The 14,834-nt window shown below is 36.9% G+C and overlaps 1 protein-coding gene across 4 annotated transcripts; it reads left to right on the plus strand.

Annotated features, from left to right (window-relative positions):
- Positions 1 to 2,763: 2,763 nt before the first annotated feature.
- Positions 2,764 to 14,572, plus strand: LOC131153422 (probable protein phosphatase 2C 15). Of its 4 annotated transcripts, XM_058105709.1 has the most exons (11): positions 2,937 to 3,064; positions 3,256 to 3,482; positions 3,733 to 3,790; positions 4,105 to 4,365; positions 4,888 to 5,059; positions 5,158 to 5,311; positions 5,390 to 5,453; positions 5,813 to 5,920; positions 6,028 to 6,153; positions 6,298 to 6,530; positions 13,728 to 14,572. In XM_058105709.1, exons 4-11 carry the CDS (start codon positions 4,159 to 4,161, stop codon positions 13,945 to 13,947), a joined length of 1,284 nt encoding a protein of 427 aa, XP_057961692.1. In that variant the 5' UTR covers positions 2,937 to 3,064; positions 3,256 to 3,482; positions 3,733 to 3,790; positions 4,105 to 4,158; the 3' UTR covers positions 13,948 to 14,572. The 4 variants fall into 4 exon arrangements, with proteins under 4 accessions (XP_057961695.1, XP_057961694.1, XP_057961693.1 ...); XM_058105712.1 differs by lacking the exon at positions 3,256 to 3,482 and having other exon boundaries at positions 2,764 to 3,064; XM_058105710.1 differs by having other exon boundaries at positions 2,895 to 3,482.
- The last annotated feature ends 262 nt before the right edge of the window (positions 14,573 to 14,834 follow it).

Here is a 14,834-nt window from a genome sequence, read left to right on the forward strand (position 1 = left end):
CGTTGGGGACACCAAGGGTATTATTTAATTTATTTTAAAATCCATTAAGAAAATTAACCCAATTTACTTAATTTTAACCTCAGTAAAAATTAATTTAACTCGAGAGATTCGGGTATCCGATTTGAGATTCAGGTGCTCGAATAGACTCAGCTAAAAAATCAATTTTTAAAGGTTTGGGTACTCGAAATTAGGGTCGGTTGGCTGAACCAAAGTTAGTAGCATTCTGTCAGAGGTTCGGGTGCTCGGTCATATGTTCAGTAGCTCGAACTTGCCAATTTGTCACCTGAGGGTATTTTGAACACGAAGGTTTGGGCACCCGGGTTGGTGAAAATGTGTCAGGTTAGGGATTCAGTCGCTCGTGGACGATGCGGTCAAATATGTTCAGCTGTCCAAATCCAAGTCAACATGTTGACTTGTCCACGGTTCGAGCTCCCGAGGCATTTTGAACCCCAGGGGTTCGGTCGCCCGACCTCTCTCAAGATTTTCAATTAAGTTCAATTTTTGCTTCAATTAATTTCCCTGATATTATAAGTGATATTGGAGACTATTTGTGCATTTGTTTAGGGACCTAAGGTCTTTCTATCCTGTTAAAAAAATTCGGCGTCGGTCGACCGACCTAAGGTCTCTCTAAGGTCTTGAGCTTATAAGTTCCTACATGTATACAATGTAGATTATTACAGACCTTTGCCCTATGTTACTATTACGAACTCGAATAAGGCAATAATATATAGTACAATAAAGAGAAAGCTTCAGGGTCTTTGTTTTCTTCAAGTTTTTATGTGTCATCAATTGATTTTGCCAATATGAACTTGCATACAAACTTGGAAAACATTAAATACCAGAAGTATTTGTCATTATCAAAACCAGGTATGACCCTATAAGGTCAACAACCTTCATTACCCTACTTGCAAACTTGTAACTAAACCCAGTACAACCTAAAGTACCCAATGAAATCAAATTCTTCCTTAACTCCGGTATATGCCTAAGATCACATAACGTTCTCACAACACCACGGAATATTTTAATTTTGATATTTCCCATTCCAAAAATTTTGCATGAAGCGTCATTTCCTATCAGAACGGAACTAGAATTTATTAACCTGTAAGTGGTGAACCAATCTTTGTTTAGTGTCATCAGATAGGAGCACACTGAATTCAAAATCCAAGAATTCGTGAGACAATATAAACCAGATGAAACTAAAAGAATATCACCATCACCGCTATCTGAGTCTCCTTCTTCCACTACATTCACAAATTTTGATGAACCCTCTTTATTTTCTGCATTCCCCTTCTTCCTCTCTGGACAATTTGGTTTTATATTTTTTCTTGCACTTAAAACACCGTACATATATCATTCCTCTTCCTAGAACTTGATTGAGATTTATTGTTACTCAATTTTCTTTGGAACTTGCTTCTTCCATGTTTTTGGTTACCTTTCACCACAAGCCCTTCGCCTTGTAGATTCTCATCGCTGGCTTTCTTACTCTGATGAAAACCAAAAAGAACACTTGTGATCTCCTCCAATTTGAGAGTTTCCTTTCCTCACATCAGAATTGTAACCAAATTCTCATACGTAGGACATGCATGTAGGGAATTCAACAGCATCAATGTCTTGTCTTCGCCTTCGAACATCACATCAACTCACTTCAAATCACTGATAATCTGATTGAATACGTTGATGTGTTGGTTAAAATCCGAACCCTTTGACATCTTAAGCCCATACAGTTTTTGCTTAAGATACAACTTGTTGTCAACGACTTGGACATATGCCGACTTTCCCGTTTCAGCCAAATTGCCGCCAGCGATTCCTCATTCATGATGTGATACATCACATCATCAATCAGACAAAGTCTGATAGTTGTTACATCCTTCGCTTCCAATTCCTTCCAACTCATGTCGTTTATGCCTTCCGGCTGCCTTCCACATAATGCCTTCACCATACTTTGCTGCACTAACAAATCCTTAACCCTCTTATGCCATGGTCTGAAGTTTCTTGATCTGTCGAACTTGACAATGTCAAACTTCACAGAAGAAATCCCACCCATTGTAACCAATAGCTCTAATACCAATTTTTGTGTATAAATTAATGCACAACGGAAAACTAGATCGTGTAATGCACCAACTAACGATGAACAATACGAAAACACAATCACACGGATAATAAGGAAATGAAATAAATAATGACATAAGAATAAACGTGGTTCGACAATGTGCATACGTCCATGAGAGCAAGCGGCGGCTAAAATTCACTATCTTTAAAACCAGGGTTACAACATTGTATATATGCTAACCCTAAACATACAGAGAGATTAAAAAGTTTGCTAAATACCCCTATATCAATCCTGTGAGGGTTTCCCTCTGAATCCCTAACCTATTGATTCCAATTAAGAATTCAAAAATAGCACCGAACAAAATCATTGACAGTTTTCTAAATCGGCCGTCAATGTAACCGTCGATAGTCTATGTCAAATCGTTGACAGTTTCTTCCTGAACTTAAAACCGTCGACTCACTTATGTAAATAGTTGATGATTTTTTTTAGAAATCCAACTTTCTTATTTTTTCTCAACATGCTTTTTTAATTGAGTCACATATTACAACATTTTTAGAAAATGATTTTCGTATAAGGAATTATTTAACTTCTGTGTTGTCCCAAAAATAAAGTGCCACGTGGAATCACGAATCTTATGCGACGCCGTTTTATTGAAGCGGGGCAAATAACGGTGGAGTTTAACTGTGCCTCGTGATTAGCGAAGGGCCGGGCTCGCATCATTACCTTTGCGGAAACACATGCAGACTGGTGTGCACGTGCGAGGTTTGTTAATTTCACAGTGTGGTGAGGACAGTCGAGTGCAGTGAGGACTCCAACCTCAACCCCAGCAGATTTCCACTGTCGATTTTAGCTCGCAGTCCCCACCTGCCCATTTGGCATTTGCAACTTGCCATTACAGCTAGCGAGCAGCTTTCGGATCGTACCCTCTCCAATTTTCTCTCAATTTCCCTTCTCCCGTTCTGCGTGTTTTCTTTTTCCTCGGGAAAAAATCTTCTCAAGATCTGGATTTGGAAGGTAAAGCCGGCGCAATTGGGAACTTAGTTGTTGATCTCAGCCATTTAATGCTCTTTCGTTATTGTTATTATATTTTCTCGCTTTAATTTCTCTTGCTGTGATTTCCTTTTCTCTGCTGAAAATTGAATCCTATTCCCCAAAATAGGAAGGGAAAAACTTGGGTTTTGAGGATGACTTTTGTGTTCTAACAGCTAGAGAATGTGGGTTGTGGGCAGATTGCTTTCAGTCGGCAAAAGCCACTTTCTCTCTCTCTTCCTTTCCTTCTTCAAAGTATAAAGTTGGCTTTTGAAGCAATCGAATTTTCCTGTTGTTTTCTTTTTTCCCGAGAATCTGTTTTTTAAAAAAATCTTCTCGTTGAATTGTTGGGCTGTTCGGTGGTGGTGGTGTTGGTTGTGGTGGATGTTCTCAAGCTGACCTGGTTTGTTTCCTCTTAAAATTCAATGCTTTGTTTATTATGTTCTCTTTCTCTCTCTAACTTTCACTACATCTCTCTCTAGCTTCTGTTTCTCTTTCGGAATATATATATATTATTAAAATTGAAGTTTGGGGTTTGATTAATGTGTTTTACAGTTCATACCTTATCATCAATCCGCGTTTCTTTTGCGTGTTGATTTCATCTTCTTTATCCTCTCGTTTGTTGCTTATTGTGGGTTCCGCGTGTCGATCAGATCTACATTGGTTCTCTTGGGAACGCGCACAGACATTCTCGTGGAAGATTCATTTATGGTAACTTGCATTCCATCTTCGTTTTGTTTTTGCAGTCTTAGGAGTCTATTTATCGGAAACAGCAAATGCATACCAAAGTTTTGCGTCACTCTTTTTCCAAAAATTTTACAATGTGCTGTATAGATCTTGGCTTGACATTGGTATGTGTTTTATTAGTGGTCAATGCAGACCAAATTTGAAACTTTGGGTTTAAGTAAAAAGGGCATTTGAATTGGAGCTTGAATCGGGATTGGGGTTTATCGTGCAAAGGAGGGTCCTGGGTCTTTTGATGATTTGGGTGATTTTTGATCTCTGAAGTGGAAGTTTTGTTTTAGGTCGTGATAATATCAAGAAACTGTGCCTGAAGAAAAGGCACTGGGTTGGTAGCTATGGCATCAGGAGAAGGGAGGCGGCATAAAAATCTTGTGCCTCTTGCTGCTCTCATCAGTAGGGAGATGAAGAGTGAGAAGATGGAGAAGCCAAGTCTCAGATATGGGTATGGGGCTCAGTCTAAGAAAGGGGAGGATTATTTTTTGGTAAAAACAGATTGTCAAAGAATCCCGGGAAATCCTTCATCAACATTTTCTGTATTTGCGGTATGTGAAATCCCTTCCCCCTTCCCTAATTTTTTTTTTCATTTTTTTCGCTTATATTCTTTTTAATCTCTATAAAACCCACATTTGGGAGCTTAAGTACATGTGTTAATTTTGATTAACAATGTTTAGTCATCTTGAACATCTGCATTTACAGCATGGATTTGGATTGAATGTCATCCAAACAATTATTTGTTGATTTTTTTTTTTGTTTTTTTTTTGTTTTTTGTTTTGCTTTGTGCAGCTTTAATTTACTGTGGAGTATTATGAATATAAACATTTTTGTTCAAATCAAATAATCATTGGTTTTACATACGCTAGTGTAAGGATCATGTTCATGTAAGGGGAAATCTCATTTATAAAATGTTTAGGAAGCTATGAGGCCAACGTTCCATTTGATTTGAGTGGATTTGGGATATAACATCCTTCTTAAAATTGGTCTGGTCTATTGAATGCTTTAGTGGAATTTCATTCTTAATCTCCTTATGTCCTATATGATGAGGATTAGCTTTTTCCAATATTCAGATCTTAGATGGGCACAATGGGAATGCTGCCGCAATTTTTACGAGAGAACATTTGTTGAATCATGTACTGGGTGCTATTCCTCGCGGGCTTGGGCGGGAGGAGTGGCTCCAAGCACTACCGCGAGCATTAGTTGCTGGGTTTGTGAAGACTGACAAGGAATTCCAGAATAGAGGCATGGAATATCGTCTTATTCATCTTCTTGGCAATCTTATCTTTCTCATTTATTTTATCATTGATCAATATAAATCATATTTATCTTATTAATTTCAGGAGAGACTTCTGGAACAACAGTTACATTTGTAATTGTTGATCGATGGACTGTGACAGTTGCTTCTGTTGGGGACTCCCGTTGCATTTTAGACACACCAGGTGGTACTGTTTCTGTCTTGACTGTCGATCATAGACTTGAGGAAAATGTGGAGGAGTGCGTCTCTATTTCAAACCTTCTGTTTATTTGTTCCCTTTTCTACATGCAAATTTAAATCAGTCGCTAAAATTGCAGGAGGGAACGTGTGACTGCAAGTGGAGGTGAAGTTGGGCGGCTTAGCATTGTTGGTGGGGCTGAGGTAAGGTTTTTGTGGTTCTAACATTTTTCTGACAGCTGATTTTTAAATACCTATTTAGTTGTGAAATACAGTTATCATATTCCATTTTTTAGTTTTGGATAAAACTACAAAAATACCACTTTATTTTTTGACTTTCTAGTATTTGTTACCTTTCTTTTGGCTTTCAAGCCTTGTATATAAAATGTTGGAGAACTGGAAAGCAAGGTACCCCTGTTGTATTTCTTTGGAAAATGGGAATTGGAAAATGAAAATTGTTGTCCATGACCTAGCAGGCACCTAAATCTTTCTTTGGAAAACTCTAAAATAAATCCTTTTGATTGTATTTTAATTTCTATAATATGTTTTGTAAATGTTTACAGATTGGTCCCCTCCGTTGTTGGCCAGGGGGTTTGTGCCTCTCGAGATCAATTGGAGATATGGATGTCGGAGAGTTTATAGTTCCCATACCGCATGTTAAACAAGTGAAGGTATTTGTTTCTTTGTTCAATTGATTCTATTTATTGTTCTTATATTATTTCTACTCATTTCTACAGCTGCTCGACTTGTACCCTAACATACTTCATTTTGTGTAAAGCTATCAAATGCTGGTGGGAGGCTGATAATTGCTTCCGATGGCATATGGGATGCACTATCCTCAGAAATGGCTGCAAAATCTTGCCGTGGGTTGCCTGCTGAACTTGCTGCTAGGCAAGTTGTGAAGGTGACTTGTTTTCGGCATTTCTCCTTGCTAGTCCAGTAGGCACTACCATTGCATTCCAATGTTCTAATAAATATAATCTATGCTCATGTTCTCTTGAACTCTTCAAGAATTTCTTTCTTATTGCCTCTGACAAATTGTGTTCAGGAAGCATTAAGGACGAGGGGGCTGAAAGATGATACAACTTGCATAGTTGTTGACATGATTCCACCTGATGCCCCAGTGCAACCCTCAACTCCGCCCAAAAAGCAAAACAAGTTGAGAGCTTTATTATTCAGGAAGCGGTCCCATGACCGTGCTAATAAACTATCGAAAAAGCTATCAGCTGTAGGCATAGTGGAAGAACTATTTGAGGAAGGATCAGCGATGCTTGCAGAAAGGTTAATTCTGTCTTTTCCTAATTTCTATATGTGTAATTTTAGTTTTGAGAATGATTCTCTTGCTAACTTATTTTTCCTATTATACCTTTTGTCTGTCGGAACAATTTTGTCTCAAGTGATTGAGTTGAACGCATGATTTAGTCTCTTTTTCACTCTTGATTGGATAATGATACGTTGCATTTTAGTGTAAACTTAAATATTTGTTAATGCATTAATGCCGCTCACAGAGTCGAGAGAGCATAATTGTTGCTAATGCCCAGCAGTATAAGGGTTTAGGAAATACAAAGTAGAGCATGTCTCACAGTCATGCTAGTTTGGAGTATCTCTCTGATGAAGTGACAGTGAATGCCAGTGCATTTTGCTTTTATCAGGTTGGCTTGGGTTATGAGAACTGTCTGTTGTCAGTTCTCACATCCCTGGTTCCAGGAAATTTGTAATTTTTTATTCCTTTTTCCTTTTAGAGTATTTCAAGCTGCAGCAACTCACATGCACACATGCACGTGATGGGTTTACTTTATTCTTGTGCACTGTATCTACTGGCTACGGTTAATCTTATTTTCCATCTCAAAATCCATCACCCAAATAGCATTAGTTTGTTTTCAGGCACTAATATTCTATGTTCAAACTCACTTGCCCTTGATACAAATCTCTAGTCTTTAACCATAAAATGTACATGGTTGAGAACAATAATACTTCTTGAGGGAACTTAATATGTTTCACAGTTCTATCATTATCCCTTAAGGAGGCATCTGGCTTGTAACATCTTTCATCATTCCTAGGAATGTCATGCCCATGGCATCTTGTTCCCATGTTTGCTTAGGCATCAAAATGGGTTAGACAATGTATTTATTGGCAGAAAAAGAAAAAAGAAAAAGATCCTGAGTGATAGAATGAGAATTCAAATAGAAATAATTGCAAAGACAAGAGAATTTTTAACCCCAAAGATAAAGATTACTCCTAAAAAAGACATTAAAATGCTAAAAGGTTCAGAATGAATCAAATCACCCCATGTAAGATCAGAACAAAGGACTAGTTTACAATTGATGGGGAATCTTAACATTCCTAAGAATGAAGGATTTCTACAAAACATGGGCTGCCTATTCCAACCCTATTCTATGTGTAAGTTTCATGGGAAACCCATTCCTATGGGGACCTCATTTTTTGGACTAAACTGCCCCCCAATATTTTGGTTGGTTGGACGTTAATGCCCCCCATAAAATTGTATTATTAGACATTATACTTAATATTTATAATAAAATTATTATAATAAAAAAAATGTATTAAAAAATTGTCTTAATTATAACATCAACATATTTCCCATCCATTAGTTTGGCTAATTGGACTGTTATGTGTTGATTTTTTATTTTTTATTTTTTATTTTTGTACCTATGATGGTTGAAATTTTCAGGACATGTTTTTATTTGGTAGGTATTTTAATAGGGTTTGTGTTGAAAATATGATTATTCTTCATAAATTGTTCATACACCGAAAAAATTATAATCTTTTTTTAGTGCCTACTAGGATTCCATGTTGAACCGAATGCTAACATTGGGCAAAATATTATAACGTGAATCAAACAATAATATTTTTATGAGGTTGGCATCCCATTTCCAGGAATAAGATTTTCAGGAATGTTATTCTATGGGAATAATTTTTATTTCATGAACCAAAAGCCCCCAAAGTGACTTAAGAGAATGGATGAATTGGCTGAAAACATCTTTAGCATAAGCTTTACCAGAATGTAAGATCAGGCTGCCTGCTGACCTGGGAATCCACCTCTTCAGTGAGAAGTTCCGTGCAATGCATATTTTTATTTTCAGAGGTTCAAGGACAATTCATTTGTGAGGTGTGCCCACTTCCTGGTTTCATCAGTTTTCAGAAAAGAAACAAGAGCTTAATGTCCCCAAGGGAACACAACAGTTATGGCATAAGGTCTCAGGTTAGAATTCCAAACATCACCACCCTCCCTGCCCTGCCCAATGGGCTGCCGATGGACAAAAATGACAAGTGCTTAATTTCAAGCCCTTATATTCTATGACTGCTTGATCCCCTTGGAATTACTTTTCTCTAGGTCAATATCATTTATTTAAATGTCAGAGCTGCCCTCCCCCCCTTTTTAATTAGTATTAACCAGGATTTGGATGCCAGTTGCTAGTTAATCAGGCTATTTTTCAACTTAAATGGCTTCCCTCCACTTTTTGGGGTTTGTTTGGATGAGAGAACAAATTAAGGTCATGATCTACTGGTTTTTACTAATATCTACCAACAGAAATAAGTCACATTCCAGGCTCCCAGCTGTTCTTTTCTCATCATACGTGAAGGAAAAATTTGGAGAGAAAATCATATTTAGTTTTCTTTTTCTTTCTAAATGAAGGCATATATTTAGATGCCATCTTTCAATTAAATTTCATCTCTTGGGCATTAACCCATGGAATTCAATGGACGTTTTATAGCAAATTTGTAGCAAGGTTTTTGAACTTCAATTTTAGTTATTAATGGATTTGATGGCTCCCCAGAAGGGTATGGATTGTAGAATTATGAACCATCCTCAAGTCCAAATACTTTGAAGTAATTCTTTCTCTTTTTTTATCCTTACTTTGTACTATAGACCCATTGTGGTCTGCCCCTTCCTCGGACCCCGCATACGCGGGAGCTTTGTGCACCAAGCTTCCCCCTTTTTTTATTTATCCTTACTTTCATTAGGGATTTACATACATTGTGCATGTGAGTGCATTATATGTTTCTTTAGGGATTCACAGTAAAGGTGAGATGCAAATACTATTTGAAATAAGATGGCTAACTCTATCATAAAGATAGTAAAAGAGATTTCAGGTGAGTCTAAAGATAGTTTGAGTAGTAAAGAAAGTTGATGGTGTGATCAAGAAGTCCAAAAAGTTGTTAGGAAAAAAAAACTGGTCTAAAATATGGTGAAGTTGTAGAAATATAGAAAACCTTGAAAAGTATAAAGAGGCAAGAAAAAATGCGAAAAAGACCATTAGTGAAGCTAAACATAGAGCTCATGATACTTTATATAATAGACTAGATACAAAAGAAAGAGAAAGCGACATTTATAAACTTGCTAGAGTTAGAGAAAAAAAAATGTAAAGATTTAGGTAATGTAAAATGTATAAAGGTTGAACTTGGAAGTGACAGATGAGAAAAAGTCTAGAAATAAGAGATGTATTAGCAAAATTACTTTGGAAAAAAATGAAAAATAGGAAACCAACAGGATCAGATAACATACCAATTGAAGCTTGGAAATATTTAGGGAATAAAGGAAGCATACGGTTAACTAATCTATTCAACATTATTTTAAGAACAAGAAAATGTCGGATGAATGGAGAACATGTTAATACCTTTATAAAAAAGCAAAGGCGATATTCAAAATTGTAATTTGGTTTTATGCTTGAGAGATCAACAACAGAAGCTATTGATCTTTTAATGAGATTAATGGAAAAGTTTAGAAAAAAGAAGCGGGACTTGCATATGGTTATTATATTGACCTTGAGTAGGCATATGATAGAGTATCTAGGGAAGTTCTTTGGTAGATCTTAGAAAAGAAAGGGGTATGTAGTAGATATACTGAAGTCACTAAGGATATGTATGATAGAATAATGACTAGTGTTTGGACTGTAGGAGGGGACTATAGATTTTCAAATCAAAATTGGTGTACATCAAGGTTCTACTTTGAGTTATTATCTTTTTACTTTAGTGATTGATGAACTCACTAAGAATATCCAAAACGAGATCCATTGGTATGTGTTGTTTGTAGGTGATATTGTCTTGATTGATGAAAGTATTAGTGGAGTGGAATCTAAGTTAGAACCTTGGAAAATCGCTTTAGAGTCTAAAGGTTTTAGGATAAGTAGGAATAAGACAGATATATGACATGTAATTTCAAATAATATAAGGAGGAGTAGTGGAGAGTAGATTAGACTTGATAATCAAGAAATTAATGACACTTACAGATTTCATTATCTTGGATCTATTATACAAGCGGAAGGGGAAATTGAAGAGGATGTAATACATAGAATTAAAGCCGGTAGGGTAAAATGAAGGAGTGTGTCAAGTGAGTTGCGTGATTGTAAAAACCTTTAAAATTAAAAGGAAAATTCTATAAGATGGGTGTAAGGCCAGCTATGCTCTATGGTTCAAAATGTTGGGCAACTAAGAAACATGTACAAAAAGTTTGCCAAACGCAAATGTTAAGGTGGATGAGTGGCGTAACATTAAAAGATAAATTAAAGAATGAGCGTATACACAATAATCTATGCATAGCACCGGTTGCGGATAAGATAAGGGAAGGGTGGTTTAGATGGTTCCTAGTGGCAACTAAGAAACATGTACAAAAAGTAAAAGTTGCCAAACGCAAATGTTAAGGTGGATGAGTGGCGTAACATTAAAAGATAAATTAGAGAATGAGCGTATACACAATAATCTATGCATAGCACCGGTTGAGGATAAGATAAGGGAAGGGTGGTTTAGATGGTTCCTAGTAGTGCACCTGTGATGAGGAGTGAGTTAGTTGTTTTTGACATGAAAAGGGGTAGGGGTAGACCTAAAATAATGTGGAATGAGGTAGTGAGGAACAACTTAATAGCACTTAATCTAGTAGAGGAAAATGCTCTCAATCAGGTGAATTGACAGAAAATGATTCATGTAGCCGACCCACTTAGTGGGACTTAGGGCTTCTTGTTGTTGTTGAGCGCATTATATGCATTTGTGGATGTACAGAAAGATTGTACATAATTGAATAAAACCATTGTTGCACAATCGTGAGTGAGAGCTCCAATAGAAATTATTATTATTATTTTTAAAAGAATATCATTACCTTTTTTTCCTTAATAAGTAGTTGAAATATCAAGGATAGTGTTACCTAGAATGTGGAACCTTTCCATTCATGGAGCAGGATTGGGGAACGGAACTTGCTGTGAAATGCGGAGTGTTAGGGGTATACTTCTATGCATATATTGGTGAAAAATGTGTGATGGCAGTTGTATATTTTGGAGAGGATGTTGAGATGTTCCAAAATTTGGAAGAATTTTTTTCTTTTGTGATAGATTTGTAATGACTGAATAGAATTACAATGTGATGGTTCCTCGCTTTAATAAAAAATATGTTATGGGGAAAAAATTGAACTAAAACTTTGGTTCATTAGATTTAGCATTCTGGAATGAAAATGTACCATGTTTTGGAATGTTCTTACCAATTCTGGTTTGCCAGGGTGTTAGTGTTTTCTGGTAACTGTGATTAAGGGTTTGTTCCTTGGGGGGAAAAAGGATTGAAATATATTTGCGGCCACCTCTTTGAAGTAGGAGTTTCTGAATTTTACACAATAGTATACACATGGTACCCTGGGACTAGGCTGCATGTTTCACAGGACAAGATTTCGTAGAACTGGACTGGATTGAAAAATTTAGGAGTGGATTGGTTATGATAATTGCTCTTTAGTGTGTTTGGCCTGTCATCTATTAGGGATAGGATAAGGGCAGGACCAGAATTTTCTTTTTTATTTTTATTTTTATTTTTTTTGTCTTTGGTCTGCCTTGGCCTGAGCTGGTCAGTGGAGTAACTGGCTAACTTTATACTATGTGCACGAGCTAAGAAGCTCTCGCTTATCCAAGCCTAGCCTTTACTTTTTGCTGCACTGAACATGAGCTAAGAGTTTCTTGGGCCATGAAACAAAGGCACCCATTAGGCTTCTTCTTTAGCCCACTGACTTGCTGGTAATTTGTAAATCACATGGCAGAATAACTTAGCATGTTAAGCTGTTTTTTTCTTGCATCATGTGAATCTGCCTTTAATTTTTGTAGGATGGTATGTCAAAATGTGAATTGGGGTTTGATGTTCCCTTCTATATGTTTTTATTTTTGCCTTCCAGATAATGTATGGTGTAATGATGATGTACTCACATTCCAGTCATTTAGTTTTCTTGAATTTGTGAGGAACAGGTAAAATGTCATTGTACCTTCTTAGAAAAAAAGAAAATTTGAGTTTGTTCAGTTCTTTGTTTTTGACCCACAGTTCTTGAATCCCTGTACCATCAAGGCTAGAAAATTGGTTGGCAATTGTTGCTCATGATCAATGAGAGTGCATCTTGCTGTTTCGCACATGTAAGTTGCTTGTTGAGTTTGCAACTGCCAGGCATGAGAGTAAAGCATTTTTAAACCTCCGTTTGAGTGCTTCTTGCCAATTTTGCTACCCCACTTATTTTTCTGGTTTTTGGTGAGAAAGGAGCTCAGATTTACCACAATTTGTCAGATGACTTTACTGCTCTGTCAGGAAAGCTTTTGCTTCCTGATTGGGTTGACTTCCTCAACCTTTAGGACTTCACCCACCTATTCAGAAACCATTCTTCAGATACAACCCTTTGTTTTCATGTTTTAATTACTTCAAACCTGCTCCAATCCTAAATTAATCAAATACAACTGAGCATGGTCTGTGATTTTTAACTTTTTTTTAAAATTTTAATTTTCTTTTCTTTTTAGGGAGAGAGGGAGCTTCTTTAATTTTCCTGAAAGTCAACCAATCACTTTTCCACAAGTCAATCTGAGCCCATTTCTTGTGTACATCGTCACAGTAAATCCAATTTAAAGGCATTGATGTCCTGTTGGTTTGCATTTTTGTCGAGAATGTTGAGCATCACATTGTCCCTAGTTTAATGTGTAGTTTGGGTTGCTCAATTTTCTTAATTGGGGCCCAAAAATTAATTTAAGGCCAGTCTTTGCCAATTTTCCAACTTGCATCCTCTCAGGTAATTGGAGTACGCAAATTGATTTGAGTAAGGCCAGTGTTTTGCCCATTCGCCAACTTGCATCCTATCAGCCCAGTGTTAGGTTGTTGACGTTCTGGTTGAATGGTGCACAATTTGCATTTTTGTGCATAACCTCTTATCCTGACACTTCTCTTAACTTGTAAGAATTTTGTGTGAAATATATAGATGCTCTTTTTCTAACCTTCTTAATTTGCATTTTGTCTGCCTGTTTACCCTTCACTCGCGTCTCCTGAATATATTTTGCTATTTCATGTGTGTCCACATGCAACACCATTTAATTATAATGATGTAGAGTCTGGAGTTGATGGTGTCATCCATTCTCAGTTTCTCTACATTTATTTTATTTATTTTTTTGAAACTTTAATGTTTTGTGTTATGAGTTGCAAAATAAAGATTCCAATCTCTTTCTTCATGCTGCATAGGTTGGGGAATGATGAATTCACTGGGCAGTCAACATCTGGTCTTTTTGTTTGTGCTGTTTGCCAAGTTGATCTTGCCCCGAGTGAGGGCATCTCAGTCCATGCTGGTTCCATCTTCTCCACCAGCTCAAAGCCCTGGCAAGGCCCATTTCTTTGTGCTGGTTGCCGTAATAAGAAGGATGCAATGGAAGGAAAACGCCCTAGCGGAGTTAAAGTCATTTGACTCCATTTATTGTTTCCCAAATTCTTTTTCCCCCTAATTCAATTTTTTTTAAATACCCATTTTCTAAAACCAGCATTTGTTTGAATCTCACTAAGATGCCGCATCAGCTGTATATGTAATAATGTTCACAAATGATGTAAGATGAGTTCTAGCATCCAAGACTGAAAGCAAGTTGGCACCTAATTGAGTTCTGCAGCAATATTCAAAGACACCTGAAGATACTGTTAGGTATGTTGGCGTATAAAATGATAGATGAATGCTTGCATTCACTGTGTTTCGGGTGGGGGGGACTGCATTCTTTCACGTGGTAGTTTCTTCTGATAAAATGCCAGTGGCCTCTTTGACCCATGTCTAGCAACCAAAGAGCAGAGCAAGACCGAGAGTCAGTTATGCCTACGATTACAGACTGCCTATATAGACAAAGGCGAAGAGGTATTCTCGTAGGCCTTTTTATTTTTTATTTTTATTTTTATTTTTTCCCCTTTCTTATTATATTCAAATCCCCCTTCCCTTGCCCCTCCTTTTGAGCTTGTTTTGGCTAGATGTTATGTAACGAGGTGTACTAGTATTTATTATGTGTAAATATAAATTCTTTTTAATCAAATTTTAGAATGCATTGCCAATATTACAGGACCACTTGTGTCATGTGGTTGGATGGTTTCTCAACTTAGTTTACCTTCAAAGGAGTTGTTGTTAGTAATTGCATTAGGTGTTTGGTGTGATGCTGAGGGAAATCATTTATACGCAGGCCTGCTTGTGTATTCAGCAAACCAATTGAATGTTTGGTTTTTAACTTACAGAGAATGATTTGTCTTCTGAAATGAAATCTCTAGCTTGAAACTGCAACAGGCAGCCACTGACCGAAAAGAAACAGGGGAAACTGGTTT

Source organism: Malania oleifera, chromosome 4 (genome assembly GCF_029873635.1).
Source record: "Malania oleifera isolate guangnan ecotype guangnan chromosome 4, ASM2987363v1, whole genome shotgun sequence".
In the NCBI taxonomy this organism is placed as follows: Eukaryota; Viridiplantae; Streptophyta; class Magnoliopsida; order Santalales; family Ximeniaceae; genus Malania; species Malania oleifera.

What these genes read in the sequence shown, in the direction of transcription:
- LOC131153422 (XM_058105712.1), top strand. Translation starts at nt 4,159, where the DNA reads ATGGCATCAGGAGAAGGGAGGCGGCATAAAAATCTTGTGCCTCTTGCT. An exon ending in CTTGAGGAAAATGTGGAGGA is followed by an intron (nt 5,312 to 5,389) that starts GTGCGTCTCTAT and finishes CTAAAATTGCAG; the next exon opens with GAGGGAACGTGTGACTGCAA. An exon ending in CGCATGTTAAACAAGTGAAG is followed by an intron (nt 5,921 to 6,027) that starts GTATTTGTTTCT and finishes TTTTGTGTAAAG; the next exon opens with CTATCAAATGCTGGTGGGAG.